The sequence below is a fragment of the Molothrus ater genome, chromosome 3 (genome assembly GCF_012460135.2).
Source record: "Molothrus ater isolate BHLD 08-10-18 breed brown headed cowbird chromosome 3, BPBGC_Mater_1.1, whole genome shotgun sequence".
In the NCBI taxonomy this organism is placed as follows: domain Eukaryota; kingdom Metazoa; phylum Chordata; class Aves; order Passeriformes; family Icteridae; genus Molothrus; species Molothrus ater.
The window spans coordinates 58425044-58445584 of record NC_050480.2 but is presented as its reverse complement, the minus strand read 5'-3'; the positions used below and the strand labels follow the sequence as shown (position 1 = coordinate 58445584).

The 20541-nt window shown below is 37.4% G+C and overlaps 1 protein-coding gene across 1 annotated transcript in view; it reads right to left on the bottom strand.

Annotated features, from left to right (window-relative positions):
- MOXD1 (monooxygenase DBH like 1) overlaps window positions 1-20541 on the bottom strand; it is a 49539-nt gene that overhangs the window by 5278 nt on the left and 23720 nt on the right. Inside the window, exons 5-10 of the mRNA XM_036404563.2 lie at window positions 11702-11881; window positions 9284-9386; window positions 6658-6824; window positions 5087-5278; window positions 2368-2427; window positions 493-635 (exon numbers count right to left, since the gene is read on the bottom strand). Coding sequence (XP_036260456.1) covers window positions 493-635; window positions 2368-2427; window positions 5087-5278; window positions 6658-6824; window positions 9284-9386; window positions 11702-11881 — 845 coding nt within the window. The remainder of the gene's footprint in view (window positions 1-492; window positions 636-2367; window positions 2428-5086; window positions 5279-6657; window positions 6825-9283; window positions 9387-11701; window positions 11882-20541) is intronic.

Below are 20541 nucleotides of genomic sequence, written 5' to 3'. Positions count from 1 at the left end.
ACTGTTCTCACTGTTTACAATCTCCTGTTGAGATGCTTTAATTTTAAGCACTATAAGGAACATATTTTTGTCCTCGGAATTCCTGTCAACAAAACTACCGAGGGAAATTCAATAACCAGCTCACAAACTCTTTTTCAAAATTACTTCTCTATATATGAAACATTGACATGTTTTAATAAATTGATAGATTTAAAACATTGATATATAGCCTTTTCACAGATGTATGTGGTAAAAAAACAAAAACAAAAACAAAAACAATGTTAACAGTATTATTTCCTTAAAAGAAGAAACTGCTTTTCTATCAGAAGAAAAAAAGATGCAAAATAATTTGGCAGGAAAAATGGCAGCACAGCATATTGACCAAAAGAAGTGGCACAGTGACTATGTTTCTTTTCTTCCTACCAGAAAGAAAGAAAAGTTGTATAAAAATGATCCAAGAATCCCACAGACAGAGAGAGAGGTGCTGCACATATTCATAAAAATTTTACATACCTGACTGGTCGATAGATTTCCTTAACACCAATGAACTGGAGCTGTTCCATTATATCTGGAATGCTCGCACAGCGGGTGAGGTTGATTCTCGGGTAATAGAGCAGGTATGACAGGCACATTTCATTCCTGGTGCTCAGACCACCCTGAAAATGGGATTTTTCATTAATCAGGGTAGCACTGGAATCCCACAAATTAAACCACTGATTAGCATTCAGATGCTAATGAAAGTGTATCAGAAGGCCAAATTTGACAAGTTTATCTCGTACATGAGGTTGTCAAGTAGCAAGAGGCTATTACATAATTAATTACAAAATACTCTGGAAGCTCAAGAAATAGCTTCTAAGTTAAAAGACATCAGAAAGAACACCTGTGAATAAAATAAGGCTCATATTATATTGAAGTGTACTATCTGAGAAGTTCAGGTTTGCTTTCAGTTGCCCCCAAGGTACTTAGATTCACCACATTTCAGAAAAGTGGAACAGATAAGGAAAAAAATCTTGTAGGACAAATAATATGTTTAATAAGAAATTAATTGAGCTTTGCCTAGTAAAACAGAGGCTGGGATGGAAGATTCATGCTCCTTACAACCTATGAACTTAGGTTGTAAGTACATATGCCAGTAAAAAGCAAGAAGGAAAAGAATTATTTCTATTAACAGATAATGTTGACTCAAGAAAAAATGAGCATGCATTATAAAATTAGTTATTAGAATAATATTTCTAGCTAACAGAAGAAACAGATTCTTAAGCAATCTTCCATTGAGAACCATGGGGCAAACAACCAACTTAAAATTAATCTTGGTAAACATGGACAAGATTATAAACTATATGTTCCTAAATCCTGGGTGGGAACACTTCCACAAGTCTCATGGAACCACAGGAATAGGAATGGAGAAAACACATGAGCCAAGAGTTAGTGTGGTCACCACACAAGAAAACAGGACATAAAACTCAAAAGTCTTCATTCTTGCTCTTTTGCTTTTCATTAAATAACTACTGCATATGCCTACGTGCAATCCATTACTCAGGGAGAAGTATCCCTTTGCTCTCTGGATGCCAGGAACAGCTTTTCCCTGCAAAACAGACAGCCCTCAGGTCTCACTTCCCAGAGGTCTGGATCCAGCCACTCCCCCAGGAAGCAGCATCAGACCTTGGCACAGGCAGCTATATCCCTCCCATAGACATAGTGGGTTTGGCATCACTCTATATGCTCCTAGACAACTGGGACAGTGCAGCCCATGTCCGAGTAACCAAATTTACTTCACCTCCAAAAGCTAGTGACTGCACTGCAATGCCCAGTGCCTCTGTTAACCTATCAAGCTGCTTCTGGGAGACTGTGCCAAACCAGAGCTGGACACCCTCAGCAGGGAGGAGTGGTTTCCCAACACCTCTTCCCAACCCAAAGGACCTTCATTCTGCCTGGATTCTGTATTAGGCGCAAAACTAAATAGTTGGAAAACCTTCTGATCTAAAAATCAATACAAAAGAACTGGCAATTACAACTCCAGGAAAAATGCGTAACAACTTCATAAAAATGATTCATTTACAGTACGCAGAATTTGCATGTTAATACATGTTGCAAAGAAAGCACTCCTTTACACTAGAAAAGTTTGACTTCTAAGGATTTTTTATGAGCTGACGTGCTTATTTTTACAAACTAGTCATATGAATGCCTTAAGCAAAAGATCAGACTAAGATCACAATAGCTCAGATGACTTTAAAACCTAAGAATCTATGAAAGGAAAGACAATAAATAGTTATGTGCACACAGGAATTAGTAAGTAAATTCACTTTTTTAAAACAGTGTTCTGTGAAAAAGGTTTTAGTCCCCAATATTATCTGTGTACTTATTTTGATCCACCAAAATATTGCTTACCCACGTCATGCGAATTCGGTCCACAGTACTGTAGTGGCATTCTGTGACTAAATTATCACCCTGAAATACAAAATTTGGGAAGTTCACAGTTCTGAACTTTATCAACACCAGCTTCAGGTAACCACAGATGACAGCAAGCACTCAAGTAATAAATATCAGAGCAGTGGATATGACTTTTTGAAAGAGTGAAGGATTAGGCAATTGCCATATGTTAAGGCCTTGGCACTTAGCATTCATATTATCCAGATCCTCAGGGATCCCCCATGGATTTAAACAGTTTTAATAAGAGTGTTGTTTGACTTTCTTTTAAAATAGCAATGAAGGTACCCAGTTACCATCCAATTTTCTGGAAAATTATATAGTAGACAATGTAAACAAATTATTCTTGCTGCAAAACTCATCCACTGCTACTTAACCCAGGCTAATTTACACTGCCAACTTCAATAGAAATATTTGGCAAATGAGGAAAAGAAGGCTTTCCACATCACAAAAACAACTATATCTCTGCCAAGCCTGGGAGTAGAGGAGTGGCAGGCAAAGACTTCACTACATTGACAGATATGTATGGGAAAGGCTGAATACTTACCTTCTCAAGCACATATACAATTAACTTTTTGGTGTCTTGACAAACTGGTAATACTTACAGTCTGGTAATACTTTAACTCCCTATACCTAATCAAGTACAAATTTGAAAATCCCCGTGATAATCAAGTGGATTTTTTTTGTATCATCTACCCTTATCAACCATTATGCTTCCCTAAAAAGAAACAGATCACCTTTCAAAGGCTGAGAATTTCTCCTTTCCTATAGGCTGTTTCTCCAGATCAAGGCTAGCACAATCTGTACTCCAGACTGCTGGAAGAAGGTGCATCAGCCTCATGTCAGCCAAATGGAGACAGAGGTTTCTGAAGTAGCTTAAGCTGGCACAGTGTCACTGCTTCCAGTGGGAATACTCTGTTCCTGTCAATGAGGTCTCTGGCTCTCGTATCTTACAGACTGGATAACATTCACTAAAATTGTTCCTTCTGTGAGACTAGATCTGCTGCTTCCAAATGGAGAAGAGAGTGCTACTATGTGAGGAAAAAAAATAACATGTGCTCCACAAGCTGAAAGAAGGTTACACTCTTGGGAGAGCTTGTAGAAAGAGAGACTAACAAGAACTTACATGAAAAATCATACTATTAGTTAATTGATTAAACTGTTCTCTGAATTACACCAGATGATGTATGTAAAGTTGCACTGGTAGTTTTGCAGAAGATGAAAATGAAAGGCATAAAAAATGGTTCTCTTCAGAGAAAGACTTCCATCTTCTACTTGACCTAGTTTTTTTTGTTGTTCTGCTGTTACTATCAAATGCTCTTTATAGTTTTTCTGTTGTGTATTCCCTTATGTTCTTGAATTTTAAGAGGCCTTCTGTTATAATTGCATGAATTTTCCTAAAAATGTTACACGCTTTCTCTGCAAACCTGTCATCTTCTGCCAGCCCTCTTCCTAAACCCTTCAACCTTCTTTCTTGAAGGAGGTAACTTTGTCTTTGAGGCCCCTAGATTATGAGCAATTTTACTTCAAAGAGTAAATTCTGCACTTGAACATCCAGGTTTTGCTGTAGAAATTAAACTATAAAGTTAGCATTTTAGCTTCTTGTCTCTAAAGTACAAATATCAAAGTCTCACAGTGTGGGAGAAGAGACATAAGAGAGAAAGGGGCTTGAAGAGAAGCCCCTGAAGTTTAAACCATGGGGCTCCTGACCATACTTGAAGTTCAGTCATTTCAATGTTCTTTTCAGATCTGTCTCCCTTAGTGATTCCAATTGTAAATAAATTCAATTTTTTGGCATTTTGCAACTGACAATTTAAAAACATGCTTGTTCACATGCACCAGGACAAGCTGCTCTCCTGGACAGATATGGAGCATCCAGGCTTTGTAGCATTAAAATTTCTGTCATCATGTCAAAACTTAAATGTAGATACTGGGTAGAACAAAAGAAGAGTGAATAATTTTTAAATGAGTGACACACTAAAAATGCAGACTCTTTTCATGCAATAACTATGCATAGCTACTGCTTTATAATATAATTTTAGTTTGAATATTTCTACAAGTTCTGTTGCACTGTTTTCAGGAATACAGTAAGTGGAGTTGTATGATTTCTTCTTTCAAAGGGTTTTGTTTACTAGTGAAATATTGGGTGGAACATGAGCATGGAGTTTTACTCCCAACAAGAAAAAGTGTGAAACAAACAGAAGACTTGGCTGATTTTTAAACAGGTTTGTAAGGCTGGATACTTGCTGGGTGCAAATACTGAAGATATGCTACTTGGTTCCACAGCTCTGTAAAGCCATACAGAGGCATTTCCATTATTCATCTTTCTGGATGGATGAAGATGGTACAGCCAAGCACACAAGGGATTTTCTAATCTGCTTTGTTCAAACATTTGTGATCATAAAGTTCAGGTTATTATGGATATCAAATGCACCCAAAGAATAGCTTGATTTGGTGAACCAAGCCAGTTCTGCGGTGACTCATGTGGACACTCACTCCCAAGACACTGAAACTTTAATGCATGAGTGACTCTGCAATAAATGGAAAAATTAACAGAACATCCAAGAATTCTATGATGCTAGGCTAAGAAATTCTGTGGCAAATTTAATCCTAAAGGTGAGAAAATGATAGGCACATGATCTCTTAAACACTTCCAGGAAAAGTATTAAGAGTGCCATACTGGCAAGATGGTTCTTTCTTCATTCAGGTACTGAAACTCCTGGAAGTTGAAGTCAAACTCGTCATCATAAGCAAGTAGTTTCTGCTCCTCGCCATTGTGGAAGTGGCGCATCCTGATAGCTCTGCCAGCAAGGTGAGCATGGAGAAGTACTGCAAACACTTGAATCCCAGCAGGTCTCTCAGCACCCAGAGCCTGGCCAAGAGAAACCAACACCATCAGTGTTCCCAAATGAAAAGTAATGTAATGTAATATAATTCCATCTACAAATACATTCATTAATGCATTTTGAATTCACTCAGTTTACTGAAAAATGCAGTCTGGAGCAAAACCAAAATATTAAGTGAAATTCAGGGTTTATGTCCAAAAAAGGCTGGGGTTTTTTCTGTGATTATTTTTTAAAACAAAAACATATTTTTACTCCTATATGAACCCATTTGTTAAAATGAAAATCAACTGGACTGCAAATAATTCTCAATAGTTTTAAGACTTTCAAAGGAATAGTACTAAAACCTGCACATTATTTTGGTGCTAATGGCTAACACTAATGAATGTGGATGTTTATTGTGAAAATGAATTTCTCTGCAGTTATGAATGATGCCAAGAGACACACTTTAAACTGAGAGGTTGCAGTTGTAACATCCTCTACTTTCCATCTTTAAGTGAACTGGTAGGGAAATACCATAAGTTTACATCTAGAAGTTTTTTCCAGGTCAAAAACATTTGCAAATTAACTTTTCCAAATTGACACAAATCTGGCATCACTCCCAATCTAGCTGACATCTACTGATCTAAACTTTATGTTGAGTATGCTCAGCTTTAATTCTTGTTCAGAGCTCAAGGTAGAAATAATCTGTCATCACAATACATTTCAAGAACAGCTCTAGGGTCAGAAGCCTCATGATAATGGATTGCTCAAGAGTTTTAAGGCTGAAAATGCCAGGACAATACCCAACATTTAACACCACCAAGAACAAATCTAAATTTTATATCTAATTTAGCCTTCATTGTAAACCATGTTATTAATTCAACCTTTCCCTATAGATGAGAAAGTATATGAGAATCTCCCATTATACAGTTACCACAGATTTTAGACAATGCTTCCATTAACTGCAGAGATATATAAATTATCGTAATGAAACCAAGAATTAATAAATGTAAAACCTGCTCAGGTCTTCAGTTTCTGTGGCTGGTGTAAGAATACCTTTCAGGCTTTAATTTCATCATTAGAAGCCTTTTGCACATTCCCAGGTCTGAATTAGTCTAAACTTTTTTTTCTGGGCTAGCTATACCAAGTTATTAATAGCTTTGCCACAGAAAGCAGTGCATGCTTACATAAACACAAAATAAAAAGCCCTGTGTCATCCATTATTACTCAAATAAATAAAGCAGCCTGAGTAGTGAGCATGCCAAGTACCCAGTTCAAAAGGACAACATTTTGGAGGACAACATGTACCATCAGATGTCTTTGCTCACATCTTTCAAGTGAAACTATCAATCTTTCTAAGAAGCTCAAGTGACTCTTCCAATTATTTCCATGAATGAAAACCAGTGGATTCAGGCAAGGGACATACCTCTTCCAGACATTCCAGTGTGCAGTGACCCTCTGACACAAATTCAGGCATGCCTGGTGGGATATTGTGGAACAGGCTGACCCAAAGACCAGCTTCAATAACCCCAGCATCGTACTTCCTTAAAACTGGAGTATAAATTAGCCTCAAACCAGAGTTATCTATCAAGCCTGCAACAAAAGAACACAGTTAGCTGTGGCTAAAAATCAGATTTTTAAAGGAGAAAAAACCCCAAGCCATATTGCTTCATGTTTTCCATGCTGTGTCATAAGTTTTCTACATGAAAATCAAGGAATCAATCTCAATATTATGGAAATGTGTGAAACCATATGCAGAAAGTGTTTTTTCTCTTTAAAATTTTCAAGCCACATGTTCTCTTCTAGTTGACAATTTTGTCTATTTCTTCATCTTGGATGCTACCATTAATTATATTTTCCCTTTGCTTTGGATTGCCTGTTACATTACAGACTACCTGAGATGAAAAAAAATACATCCCTTTTACAATCTTTCCAATTAAGAGAGCATCAATTAAACCTGAAAATTACCTTACTAAATCCCACACTTGTAGACAATACCCCCACCTTGAGTGAAGCAGACAAGAGAATTACAGAGTACGTTAATGTTGCTCTGACTCAAGGACTTATCTTGATTTCAAAAATTGGTTTAAAGAACCGAAGCCTGCTGTTTGGAGGCTGTGTTTCTAAGAGTCAAAATAATACAAATCTATTTTGTTCACCCACATATGTTTAGCCATATGTGTTTGTTTGTGCATCTATTAATAATTTATGTTGCCTTTATCATCTAAATGCTTAGAATACTTTTCTTCTTTTAGTCATTTTTATTTGTAAAGATATACACAAAAAATTATTAATCTGTTTGTGCACAGGAACTAAATTCTGTTAGCTCATCTATTCATCTCTTTGTATTTTTGAATAATACCTGAAATACTTTCAATTTTGAAAATGAAAAATTCAAAAACATATCGAATATCTCAGAGAAGGTAAGATGCTTCCTAATGACCTATATTAGTCTTCTGAAAAACAAAGCAGACTTAGCAGTGCCTGAAGCCAAATTTTACATCAATATGATATCAGCAGTCTATTTTAAGATAAGCAAATGTCAGAGGTACAGAGCAGGGACTGTTACACAGTCACTAAAATAGCTAAGATGGAGTAGTGCATATAAATATTAAGGAACAAAGGATATGAACTGTGCATAGCCAATTAAGAATGGTAGTCATACACTCTTCTGTATGGCAAAACTCTGGTATGTCAGTTTCTGATAAACAATCTCAAAACAGGCCACCTTTCAAATGAGAAGTAAATGTTAAGGACTACAAAACCAGAAACAGTGAAACCCATCCATGTTAAACTAAAAAATGTTTCAACTCCTCCTAACTGGGAGCCAAAAGCCACTGCCAATCTGAGTCACTTAGGAAAACATTACCCCAGGTCACAATGTGAGGCAAACTGTTCAGCCTTTCACCAAACTGGGAAAATGCAGATGCCAAAACCCACAAAGGAAGGTGACCCAGTGGCAGGTTTGCTGCTGTGTCAGGAGAACTCATTTGTCCCCACCAGAAGCAGATGGAGCACCCAGGTCTGCTCTCTTGCACTCCTGGCACAATCTTACACTGTGTATTTTGCCAGGGAGGAGGAGAAGCATGACCTGGATTACAAACACCCTGCTCTGCCTATGCTGTCTGAATTTTCCCAGGTCTTTTGGGACTGTCCCAGCAAGGCAAAATTGTTCCTATAGCTTAAAAGGAAACAAAACATTACCAATTTCCAGTTTTTCGTATGTGCCACTTCAGCTAAACCAACACTATCATACAGCACAGTAAATTAAAATGATGGATTTAAGAACGCAACCAAATCAAAGGGACACAATTTTTCAGCACATGATTTCTTGGGCTTTCATGCAACATTTGATGAAAAAGCATACAATATCAAGGATGCAAATTAAGTTTATTGCATCCCACATGCTGAAAGCACAGTCTGTCACTAAATTAAAAAAATTTAATTAATTTAAAAGGTGAAGATGGGAAATGACAGTAAGGCATAGCCCACATAGAAAAATTTCTTTTAACACATAGGGCTGTAAAGAAAGGCCAGTATACTATGCTGCATTGGATTTTACTCAGTTCATATGTAGCAACCACCACAATATTCTTGGGTACAGTAGGTTAATAAACTTCTGTTTCAGAACAAAAAAGTATCTTTCCAAGAGGCATCTTCAAAGTTCCCCTGATTTTCCTGGGATTTTTTGTTTCTCCCTTTTACTTCTTCTAAATATAAATTAAATTCAGGAAGAACAATTTTAAAACACTATTACAAATTAAAAGCTTATCTTTTAAGATAAACTGATTTTACCCAGTGAATGGTCTAGACACCTGCATTTATATTACTTCAGAAACTGTCCACTGTTCAGGTAGATGTATATCTAAAAAATACAGAAAAAAAAATTCAAGGGCAATGAGAAAAACACTGTAAACCAGGAACTATTGATCAGGACCAAAAATAACCCTCAGCTTTTTATTTGCTCTGTTTGCCATGCAGTGCAGGGATGAGCACTTGTGTGTAGTACATTTTCCAGTCTGGCATGTTTTAAAGCCTGTGGGGCTACAAACCTTCTGTCTCTGATGGATTGTCATAATGCACCTCCATAAGGACAAACAGAGGGTCAGCTGCTGTGCCGATGGATAAGCCAACGTGAGGAGGGTAGGTGAAGCCCTGGAAACCAATACACACAGAAATCAATACAGAGTTAAGGCATTTTTTGCCAGAGTTAAGAGTTAATTTCTCTTTGTAAGTACATTGACTCCTTCTTGCAATGATATCATCACTGCAAGATATCATCATATTAATAATAAAATTTACAAATACCACTTATTTTACAGCTTTCTGAACATGGCATTGTGATAAAATATACTTATTATGTACTCAATAAACTTAAAAACTATGTCAATACAAAATAGTAGATCTAATGCTTCCCAGAGGACAAGGCTCTGGGCAAACTAGTCTAATTTCACCTCTGACCCTGCTTTGAGTAGGAGGCTAGATTAGAGACTTCCTGAGGTCCTTTCCAACCTGCATTATCCTGTGATCTTATGATTATTTATTCTGTATTTATTGCTTGAGTAGAAAAGGAAAATTCCATTTTAAACTTACAAACATTGCATCATCAAGCACTTAGTCTGACAATAAAACCCTTATGAAGAAATAAATCAACATTTCAAATGTTCCCAGCTTCTAAAAGCAGTAATTTCCAGGGAATACTGAGGTTGCATGTAATTAACTTGCTTTTTGTGCACAAGTAACTCTATTCTAAGTAAAATTATTTGAACGATAAAGGTGATCTTTATGGCTATGTTTCCATTAGCAAGCCAATAAAGAAGCAGCTCTGCATGGTGAAACAGCTTGTGCTGGACCCACTGCCCCCAAATGATGCTCCTCTGGACAAGCGCTGGTCAGGTCCCATTTATTGCTCAAGGTGCTGAGTTCACCCCTGCACATTTATTTTAACTTCATCCCAGAGAGGCCTGTGCAACTTCTCAAACCACTTATGATGATAAACAAAGATCTGTAAGTGGGAATAACTGGGAGATTTACTTCAAAAGGTCACTCCTGATTCAACCCAAAATACCAGTATCTCCTAAGTGAACTCATTTACCAAATTCACTTTAATTGGAATTAATCTGCACCATTTTATAGTATATAGATAATATTTTAATGTGCAATTTCACATTCTAACTTTCTGAAATGTGCAATTCGAGATTCCAGCTTTCTGGAATCCAGCTTGATGGACATTAATGAATTAATTGTAGTATATATATAAATAATTATCACCTTCATTCTACATAATGGTAAGCTAAAGTTAGTGAAATGGGTACTTGGGCAAACCTGAATGTAACCCAGATCTGTCAGATTCCTCTCTACAGATCTTTAACAGCAGGATCATCCTTGCAAAAACCTCCATAGGGCTTGTCAAATGATAACTTATTTATATGAGTTTTTAATTTCACTTAGATTAAGACAGTTAAAAGTACAAATACTAGGTCAGAGCATAGCTGATGGCAAAAATGCACAAAGCATACACCAGGGATAAAGCTCCTAGTGGACTACACTTCTTTTGATGGGTCCATGTAACAACTCTTGCTTCCTCACACTGCAGCACGTGCAAATGGTTTTGGACTGCAGGCTGGCAAACAGAGGTTCCAGAAAGTTTCACCACCCCAGTCGCTCTCTGTGCCCAAGCCATCATTTGGGTGGGCACACAGTGAATCAAGGGTGTAAAGAGCTGGGATTCTTTTGATAGTCATGCTGTGTTATGTCAGCTGAAAGCATTTACTTTAATGCAGCCTAAATTAACATGAAATAAGCTGCAAACACAGCCTGGGGTGAGCATGGCATCACAGCCTGTATTTTCAGTAGATATGCCCCACTGCCTTATATAAAGTGGTCCTTATGCTGGCCCTGCACTGACACAGGATCTCTCCGACACAGAAATGATGTTTCTTTGCACAGGTAAGAAACTTCAGAATGATATGCCAGAATGGGGCAACAGTGAAACCAGGTCCTGGTGAGGCACCAAATTAATTAAATTCATGTATCACTTCATTTGGAGAGTTGTGCCTCTGTGTCTTTTATGAAGCCACCTAGAGACACTGCTTTTCTTTCTGTCATTATCCACAGGTAGCAGATACTGGTCATTGCTGGACGCACTGTATTTCCATGTCAGATAAGACAAGCTGATAGAGCAAGAGATTTCCATGCTCCAAAGCTATTTTTCTCCCCTAAGGCATCAACTCCCTCTCTACTATTTTCATTACTTTTGGGTTGTCACTCAGGATTACCACAGCACTACATATTTGAAAGGCCTAGAGGAGGTTGAGTAGTTACTGCTGAGGCATTTAGGGACTGTGATCCCATACCCTTAAGAACACACAGATTAAGTAATCACTAATATACTAGGAAGAAATTTCCTGATGATACACACTCTCAAAAAGCCCCATTGATGAACCATGCTAGACAGACATTCATCCTACCTCTCCTCCAATGGCCCAAGCAAAAATGACTGTCTCACATGTAAGAAAAGAGTCTGGCATGTTGGGGTGGTAACACTCGTGCCCATAGTCCAGAACACTGTCATTCAAATTGCTGCTGCACTGGTACAGGAGGATATGGTGCACCAGGTTCTCGTGGCCTTTTTGGATCAATGGCTGAACCTGTCAGTGGGAAAATTAAAAGAAAAAAAAAAAAAAAGAAAACATATGTCAATGTGACTATTTCAATACAGGTATGAAGACAGGACTAAAAATTCTATGGTATTTTCATTTTAGAAGAGGAGAGTCGATGTTAGATAGTACTTAGCTTGAGATGTAACCCCAGGACTCTGCAAACTCAAGGAGTGAAGTTTCCAAAATTTTCATTTTGCCCAAGTTTTCTTTTGCATCTCTGAGGGTCAGGAAAAACATTCAGCATCTGGACAAAACCTCTGTTACAATCTTACTTGTTCTCTCTTCTCCCATCCTAGCCTTGCACTGTCACTTTTCTTTCTCCCTGCCCAATCTTGTTTAGCCACATTCCAGCAGGAGGGGGGATATAAACCAGCTGAAAATGTGTTCTGCTGAACCAGCTTGGTGTCTGAACTACTCAGAGGTTTTCATCCCTGTTTCTGCCTCTTTTGTACTGTTTCAAAAGATGGCTGCCCATAAATTCTGTATATCTAGGGTGAGCCTAGAGGTATACCCCACATTCCTCAGCAGATCAAAATGGACTTTGAAATTTTTTTGACATCTACAAGAAATTAGATTTTTTTCTTTTTAATTCACTCAGTTGTAAAGACTTTATTAACATGAAGTCATTCTTAGAAGTTGGATGCTCCAGCCTGTTTATGGCAGGGATGAGCTGGAGGGCTCTCAGGGGTGCTCCAGTGCCCCCAGTATAATTACACCACAGAATTTCTGCATAGGCTAGAATTATTTAATTTCCATGTAAGTGTTCACTCCCTGTTTGGATGGGTGATGTTAAATCATCTCTGTCAGAGATGATGTTCCTGGGGCAAATATGAATACTTCTGAAAATAATTATTTTGCATTTCAGAATGATCATATTCCACAAAATACCAGCATATAGAGGACAGTATTAAAATGAAAGGAGTTTTTCCCTTACTTTTCCTTTCAAAGATTTCATCCCATTCTATCATATCTACCTTCAAGTTCAATAAAATAAAGATTAATACTTTCACAAGAAAAGTAAAGCTTCGACAACGCAATTCTTAAGATGCAGGGTGCCATGCAGTATTTCATTTCGGTATTAGAAAAGAGAGGGTTACTTTAAAAAGGAGAAGAATATAAATGCATCCTAAATTTGCATCCATTTCATTTTGCAGGCACATTTTCATGTGCTACTGGAGGACAACAACAGGGTAAGCAGGAGCAGTTTATTACATTATTAAAATATTGTCAAAACAATTTCTCTCTCTTCATTTTGTTCAAACCACTAGATTAATTACAAAAGAGGAAGGGCAGGAGGAAGCACCGAGAGCCTGTGTGCATCAAGGCCACCCTTGCTTACAAGAATCTGCAAAGTTCACTGAAGCTGGGCTCTTGGAGGGGTCAGATGCTGCTGAGCACCTGCAAGAGATGTCCGCCCAAGAAGAGCACAACCCACTTCACCTGCACTTAGAAATCAGTGGAAGGATGCCAATTGATTCAGATGCACCAAAGTTTTATTCTGGAGGCAAGACTGAAATACTCCATAGGGGATCATCTGTAGGGTTCTCAGTAATCCCTGTTTCCGTTAGCATTACCATTATGGTGAATTACTGCACTGCGGAAGTAAAAGGTATTTTTGAAGAAGATGAGTCAGTTTTTCCATGAAATAAGAATGTATTCCTCAATATATCAGACTGAATGACAAAGATTCAGAAATCCATTCCAGCTTGATGCGGCTTCTTGCCTCTTTCCATCACACACCTGCATATTTATCCAAGTACTGCAGAGCCCAAACACAGTCAAAACAGGGCAGCTTATATATTAAATAACAGAATGTGCCTCTAGATTTTTGAAGCTCTTCATACTGTATATGTTAGTCAAGAAAATGGTTGTGGGAATATTATCCCTCTATCTACCAAGAAAAAAAGGGAACTTTTGTCCCAACATGTGATAGTTCTGCCTGCTGCTACAAGGTCCCAACACCTGCTGTGCTTACAATCACTACTTCAAAACCAGCTTCCCCTCAAAACAATGGGGCATCACCAAAATTAGAAACTCACATCCTGTCACTAGTTTTTAGTGTCAGTTACCTAAACAATTACAGCACTTCAAAAAGCAGTTTTGTTCAGCTTTCTTTAGTGAAGAAAAGAAAAACAAAAACTAAAACAAATCCTTACACATCTTTCCAATGCATCTTGTAGGAAAACTTACATTCTTCAGATGCAGAAATAAATAACGAAGAGCAGCAGTGAAGTTATGCTTTTCACACATTTTTATTACAAGGTGGTTAAAGAGAAATTTCTTTTTCCACTTTTAAATAGCATATAAATAAGAAAGAAAGAAAATACTAGAGAGGTCGAAATTATATTTAAAAAAATCTTAGGAAAATCTCATTAATCCTGCATTATTCCAAAATGCATGGAAATATTTTAATGGCTAGCTCCTTAAGGCTCACAGCACTACTGCTAAATGAAACTAGAGAAGGAAGAGGACCAGAGCTCTTAGACACTTCTCTGATCTGAAGAATAATTAACTGTATTTACATACTAGGATAACTTCAGCAGAAAACAAAATTAAAAAGTACAATCCCATACTCTATTGTAGTGCTTAACTGGAGCAGGAGTTTCAGTATGTCATTCTATATTCCGGGTGAGTGCTGCCCCATTTGCTCAGCTATTGGTCATTTTAGCTTATAGAATAGATTAGTTATTTAGGCTGCCTCACACTTCCTCTCTGACTTTCCACAAAGTACATCTGTACAGATCACTTTGCTCCAAGCCAGAAAGGAATTCCCAAATCTCATTTTTTTTCCTCAAATAAAAACAATCTTGTCTTCTGGCCAGCCTTACAAGTAATGATGAATAACTGAGTTTCTCAAATAAGGAGCCAAATTCAGGAAATTGTAGTGCATTCAGAAGTGCACGTAAGTAGTCTTAGGTGTAAAATTAGTTGCTAAAGTAGGTATCCATAATTAAGTATCTAGATCAGGGTGGCCTGTTTACCAGAGTACTTATAGCCTCAATGAATGATAACACAATTTTCAGAGCTCTACTTTTCCTGGTCTCCAGTCACAATGATAGGGGACCAGCCCTGAAGAGTCACCAGGACCATTTTGTTAATTTGTGTAACTTTTAGGATAATTATGGAAAGAAAATAATTCAAAGTATGTGCACACTAGGGCCACTTCAGGAGTGAAGTATACAAAAAAATTGATAAAAACAGGCATGGTACATAATATTCAGTAAACTCTGCACATGTAAGTCAACAGCTAATTTTTATTTGGATTCTTATTTATACACAGCCTTGTTTGCTCTCTTACTACAAGGGAACACTAAAACGACACTTGGAGCCAAGCAATAAGATAAGCAATAATTAAGTAATTTAGATGGGATGTAGTGAAAAGGGGAATCCACCTTTCATTTTCATTAATTATGAAGAAACCTGTGACTTTGAAATGTATTTCCTTCCTCAGTCCTTGCCACTTCCTACCAATCTCTTGTTAGGCAAAGAAGTAAAGGAAGAAATTGAAAGGTGACTAAAAATGCATAAAAATGCACTAATACATACTAAAATGGAATATGCATATAACTACCTATCTTCCCCATTTTACCTCATTCTTTGAAGACCATCTGTGGAATTTTAACTGTTGCTGACATGCAAGGAAGACCCAGCTGTCAGGGTTCATCTCTTTGCCGTGTTGTGAATGAGCCTGCAGGGATACTGCACCACTGGGCACCTCAGTGACTTCTTCTCCTGCAGGCAAAGTGCATTTTCTGCTTTACATTTCCTAACTGCCAGAGGCATGGAGAACGAAAGCCCTACATCAACTCTATATCAAAATGCCCAAAGTGTTTGGGATTGCAAAAACATAAGTGCATGCAACAAGGCACAACCTCTTCTGTTTTCCATGAAACTTGCAGGAAGAAGATCATTATTTATTATTCATGATTGTTTGCTTTCTGCTTCTTTCTCTCCACCCTTCTTGAAAGCTTGGCCAAAAAGTCTTTCAAACTGAGCAACTGACATACATGAACAACACTCCCACTAACAGAGGTAAAAAAAAATTAGATGTACTATAAACCACCAGTACTTCAAATCAGGGCTCCCAAGGAAGGAGGTATTTAAAATATATCACAATCAAATGTAAGTGAAGGTAATGCCTTCTGCAACCAAAAGTATGGGTTATGGTCATGGTGCTTGGTTTGTACTCATCAGGCAGGCTGAGAGGTTTTACAGAGCTCCCATCATGGCAGTGAATCTCTTAGGACTTGTGAAAATGCTGACTTTCAAAAAATACAAAATAAAAAATTTTATAGTCATTATAATGTTAAGCCAGATGACATGTGTGCTGTTCACCTCTCATTTTTACAGAAGCCTTGTTTTAGTCAACAGGTTGACATCACATGAACAAAGAAAATGTTTATATCCGCCAGGTCTGGCTTACTCATCTTCAATTCTTCTTCCTTTCTTCTCTGTTTCCCATTATCACTTTATCTAATGCACAGTCTGAGCATTGTCATATGTTTAGGGTTTTTTTCCTTATAAAAGAAGCCAAAATTTTAACATAACAGTGCTTTGCATGTCAAGCTGATGATAAGCAGGGTCAAAATACTAATGTGTGATGTATTAAACAGGAGGAAAATGCAAACAGTTCAAGTGGTTCAAGAAGTTAAATTTCCTACAAGTTAAAAACATCTCCAGAAACCTGGAAGTCTTTCTTGCTTATTCCTGTTTTTCTACCTTTTTATTTCCTCTGATTTCTTTGATGATAATAAACATGGTTTGTTCTTTATGCCTGCTTGTGCAAATGATGAAAGTTACTAAAATATATCCATAGTCTCACCATAGAGTTCCTATTTAGAAAATATGGCCCACCAAATGTCAGAAAACAAAAACCTGACTTTATTTTTATATATGGAAATAGCAGCAGGTGTCTGATCTCCTTGCACCAATGTTACTACACTAAAATGTCAAAGAAATTAATGATTTTTTTTTCTGGGGCTCAAACAGATAATACCAAATTAATCTTACATTTTAAAGACACAATGGTATGATATATTGCCATGTAAATGATTCTGAATAAGGCCTTACACAACACCTCATGCAGGTAGACAGTGGTGACACACGGAAGAAAATTTAATTCTTTCATCTCAAAATGGAAAGTAAAAATTTGATTTTTATGCTAGCACTGCTACATCTAGGACAGTTGTTTAATTCATTTATATGAACTTGCCATGTCTCTGATTAACTCAGAGCAAAAAGTGATGGCTATGAAACTGAGTACTGGCAGAGTTCACTTGAAAATTTTCACTACAGACCAAGTCATAGGGTCTCTGCTTCCTGTACTCCTCATCAGGAAGAACTATTACATGCTTACTGATTACTTTGGTGTCTTTGTACTTTTGAAAATGGGTACCAAGCATATATATTAAATAATTATCTGACTTAGAAAACTTTTTCAAAGGGGGACATGATTTCTTCTCATTAGAATTCATCAATATTTTTCTGAGTTTTTTAAAGTGTAATTGTGAAATGAACAAATATTTATCTAAAACATTACCTTTCGGGTTTTAGATTTTTCTTTAGAAAAGCAAATACTTAAAATATTTGGCTTTATAAAGTTAGGTCTTTTTCAGAAAAAAAAAATCTATGTATTCCAGAAAAATATTCTCAGTAATATGGCTTTATTTTCCCATAAACATTCTGAAATAAAACCACCAGACATTTGTTGCCTAACACTGCATCTTGCACAAAACCCAGAGGTGTGCTGAGCTAAAACAAGAGCTGGAAATGCCTTTAGGCTGGGGTAGATGTTGAAGTCCCTGACTGCAGGGTGGAGCAGGATTTTAGCACCAACAACTGAACAGCTATCTCACGTTACCAGGAGAGCCTGCCTACACCAGTGTCACATCTGGGACACGAATCTGCTGCAGACTTTCAGCCCAGAGTTAAGGCGTTCTGAGGTCAGGCGGGGACCACCCTCCCCATGCCTCCACCCTACCCCATCTGTCAGAAAGCATTAAATTAATGCCACAGAATAGTTAAAGCTGAAAGAGACACTTCCAGTGCTCAGCTGGCTGCAGTCTAGTGTTGACCAGCTGCTGTAATCTTTCCTGAGATCATTTGAACATAACACAGCTTAGTGCTCATTCTGTTTTCCTCACTGTACAATCCAGATCTTAAATTCAGTCATCACCTCTAACAAATCCCTTTAAATCATTCTCTATTACAAGGGCTTCTGAGTTTATACTGTGCCACTTAGAAAGGTGCATATTTTGGTGAGTTAATTGCAGGAAATAGAGCAAAGCCACTGCTTCTGGTTCCCTCATGGTCATCAGGGATGATTATTTCTGAGGTACAAGTGGGAGCATTACTGCTTAACTTGAATTGCCCTTCAAAGGTAAAAATGTTAAACCAAATTATTCTCATACACATTTTTCGTACCTTCAAACTGGAGAAAAATCTAACCTGAGCATTTAGTGGCAGCTCCTGATTTTTGTATTTGAATAAAAACAGAGATGTAGACAAGAAAAAGGCCCAGGCAACAGAAACCATCCCCAGCCCTAATCTCATAATGTGATTAGGTATGGTTTCCTTGGAGGATGGAAGTTTTCCAGACTGAAAGTTCTATGCAATGTGTGGAGGTTTTCCCCCCCTGAAGTGAGATTAAAATAATAATTTTAATTTGAAATAACAATGTAATCTGATTGATTGATTGATTGATTGATTTAAGCTGTATTGTTGGCATTTGGGTTTACCTGGTTTTGGGTACTCTTTTAAATGTAGAATAAAAATTCTAACATAACTGAGGAGGAAAGATCCTTACCACGTAAATGGAAAATCTAATTCAAAGCACAGATATTTCCTGTTCTTGGTGTAAAAAAAGGATTTGTTTACTCTGTGACTGTGTTGTTCAATGAAGGCTGTTATTTAGGTTTTGTTTCTCTACAGCATTAAGAAGTAATTACCATACCTCTGTTTTAAGCTTTAGAATTTTTATTGGAAAAAAATATGTGCTTTCAGGTAAAATTTAAGGGCTGCTGTGCTTTTAGCTTGGAGAGAAGGCTATATATCTAAATTTACATAAATCTTTCTATCCCCATATAGTCCTAATAATAATTACACTGTATATCCAGAATTTCTGCAGCACAACTTAAATATTTTAATTAAGAAAGAGGAATCAAAAAACATAATAAACAATAAGCCCAAACATTTAAAAACGAGAGTTAGAAATGGTTTCTTGTTCTCTCTGTTATAATGCCCATTCCTAAATTTTTATTCCTAATTAATTACCTGGAACTCTGCCACTCATAAAGAGTTTCAGACTTTAAAGACTTACAGTAATTTAGACTAAATCCAAAAGAAGTTTAGCTCAAAGAAATACCAATAAAACATTGTTTCTGCCTGACGTCTGCCTGAAGATTTAAGATAATGCATTTACTAATAGTTAAGAAGTATAACCCTGAGGAGAAATCTCATAAAAAGCTCAAGTCAAGCAAAAACATGTTTCTTTTGGTTAAGCATCCTGGCAGTACACTCATTGTACTCCTAAGCAGCAGAGCCACTGGCAGTGGTTGTGGTCTAAAGGATGACCATAGTCTCTCAGCACAGCTGACACACTTCAAGCGGAATTAATTGGCAATTAATCATGAGCATCATTACTTCCTTATGAAAACAGTATCATAATAAATTAACATGTAACCAAATATGTATCAGGTCTAAGGCCAAAGCAGGTAACCAATAAAGAGTTTATGGTTATTCAAGAGGAACGTACAATTTGAACAGTATAAATAATAAAGTCAGCGAAGGTACTCCCATTTGTTCCTGGAATCACCATTCGAGGGCAAAATGGCAGAGGTTTTGATTCTATTGTAGAACTGCAAAACAATCCCCTCAATCATGCAGCTAAAATAACATTACGCTTTTTCTCCTCCTGCTTACGAGTGAGCGCGCAGCTTTGCCTGAAGACAGAACACATGAGAATTGACAGTGTGTCCCTTTCTTGTTTTGCATGTGCAGAAGTACACTATCAGGAAACATGTTTTCTGAAAATGACATGCTGACTTCTGTGAAGGGCTACCAAAAAGGACCATATGTGAGAAAAACCTTAGGTGTTTGGGTATGAGCTCCTAGAGGAGCCACCAACCTGCACACCCCAGCACCTTCAGTTTGAAGGGAAAGCAGGGGATAAAGTAAGCACAAGGCTCCTGATTTTGACATAACAGACTCCAGAGAAACACTCAGGAACTACTGCTCATAGCCCTCTAAAAATTTGTATCTGCAGGGTTAATATACAAACATAAGAGGGCTTACAAGTAAGTAGTTAAGTAACAATCACATTAATACTATTTCCACATTTTCTCACCCAGAGTCACATCCTGGTATACCCTTTTGCAGGACTTCATCACTCATCAACACATGCAGGAAGTCACACAACAAGGGCTATTATCAGATTACATGGTTCTTTGAAAGTCTGCATTAAAATTACTGCTATAGCAATTCTCTAGAAACGAAAACTGTGATTGGCATTTCATAAAACAGAAAGACACAGTTTCAGTCCCAGAAGTTCCAGTCACAGTAATGGAAAGGTCACAGCAGTGCAAGAAGAAGGGGAAAGGGGGTTACGGTCAGTTCATCACATCTTGTTTCTCCCACTTCTCAGGGAGACA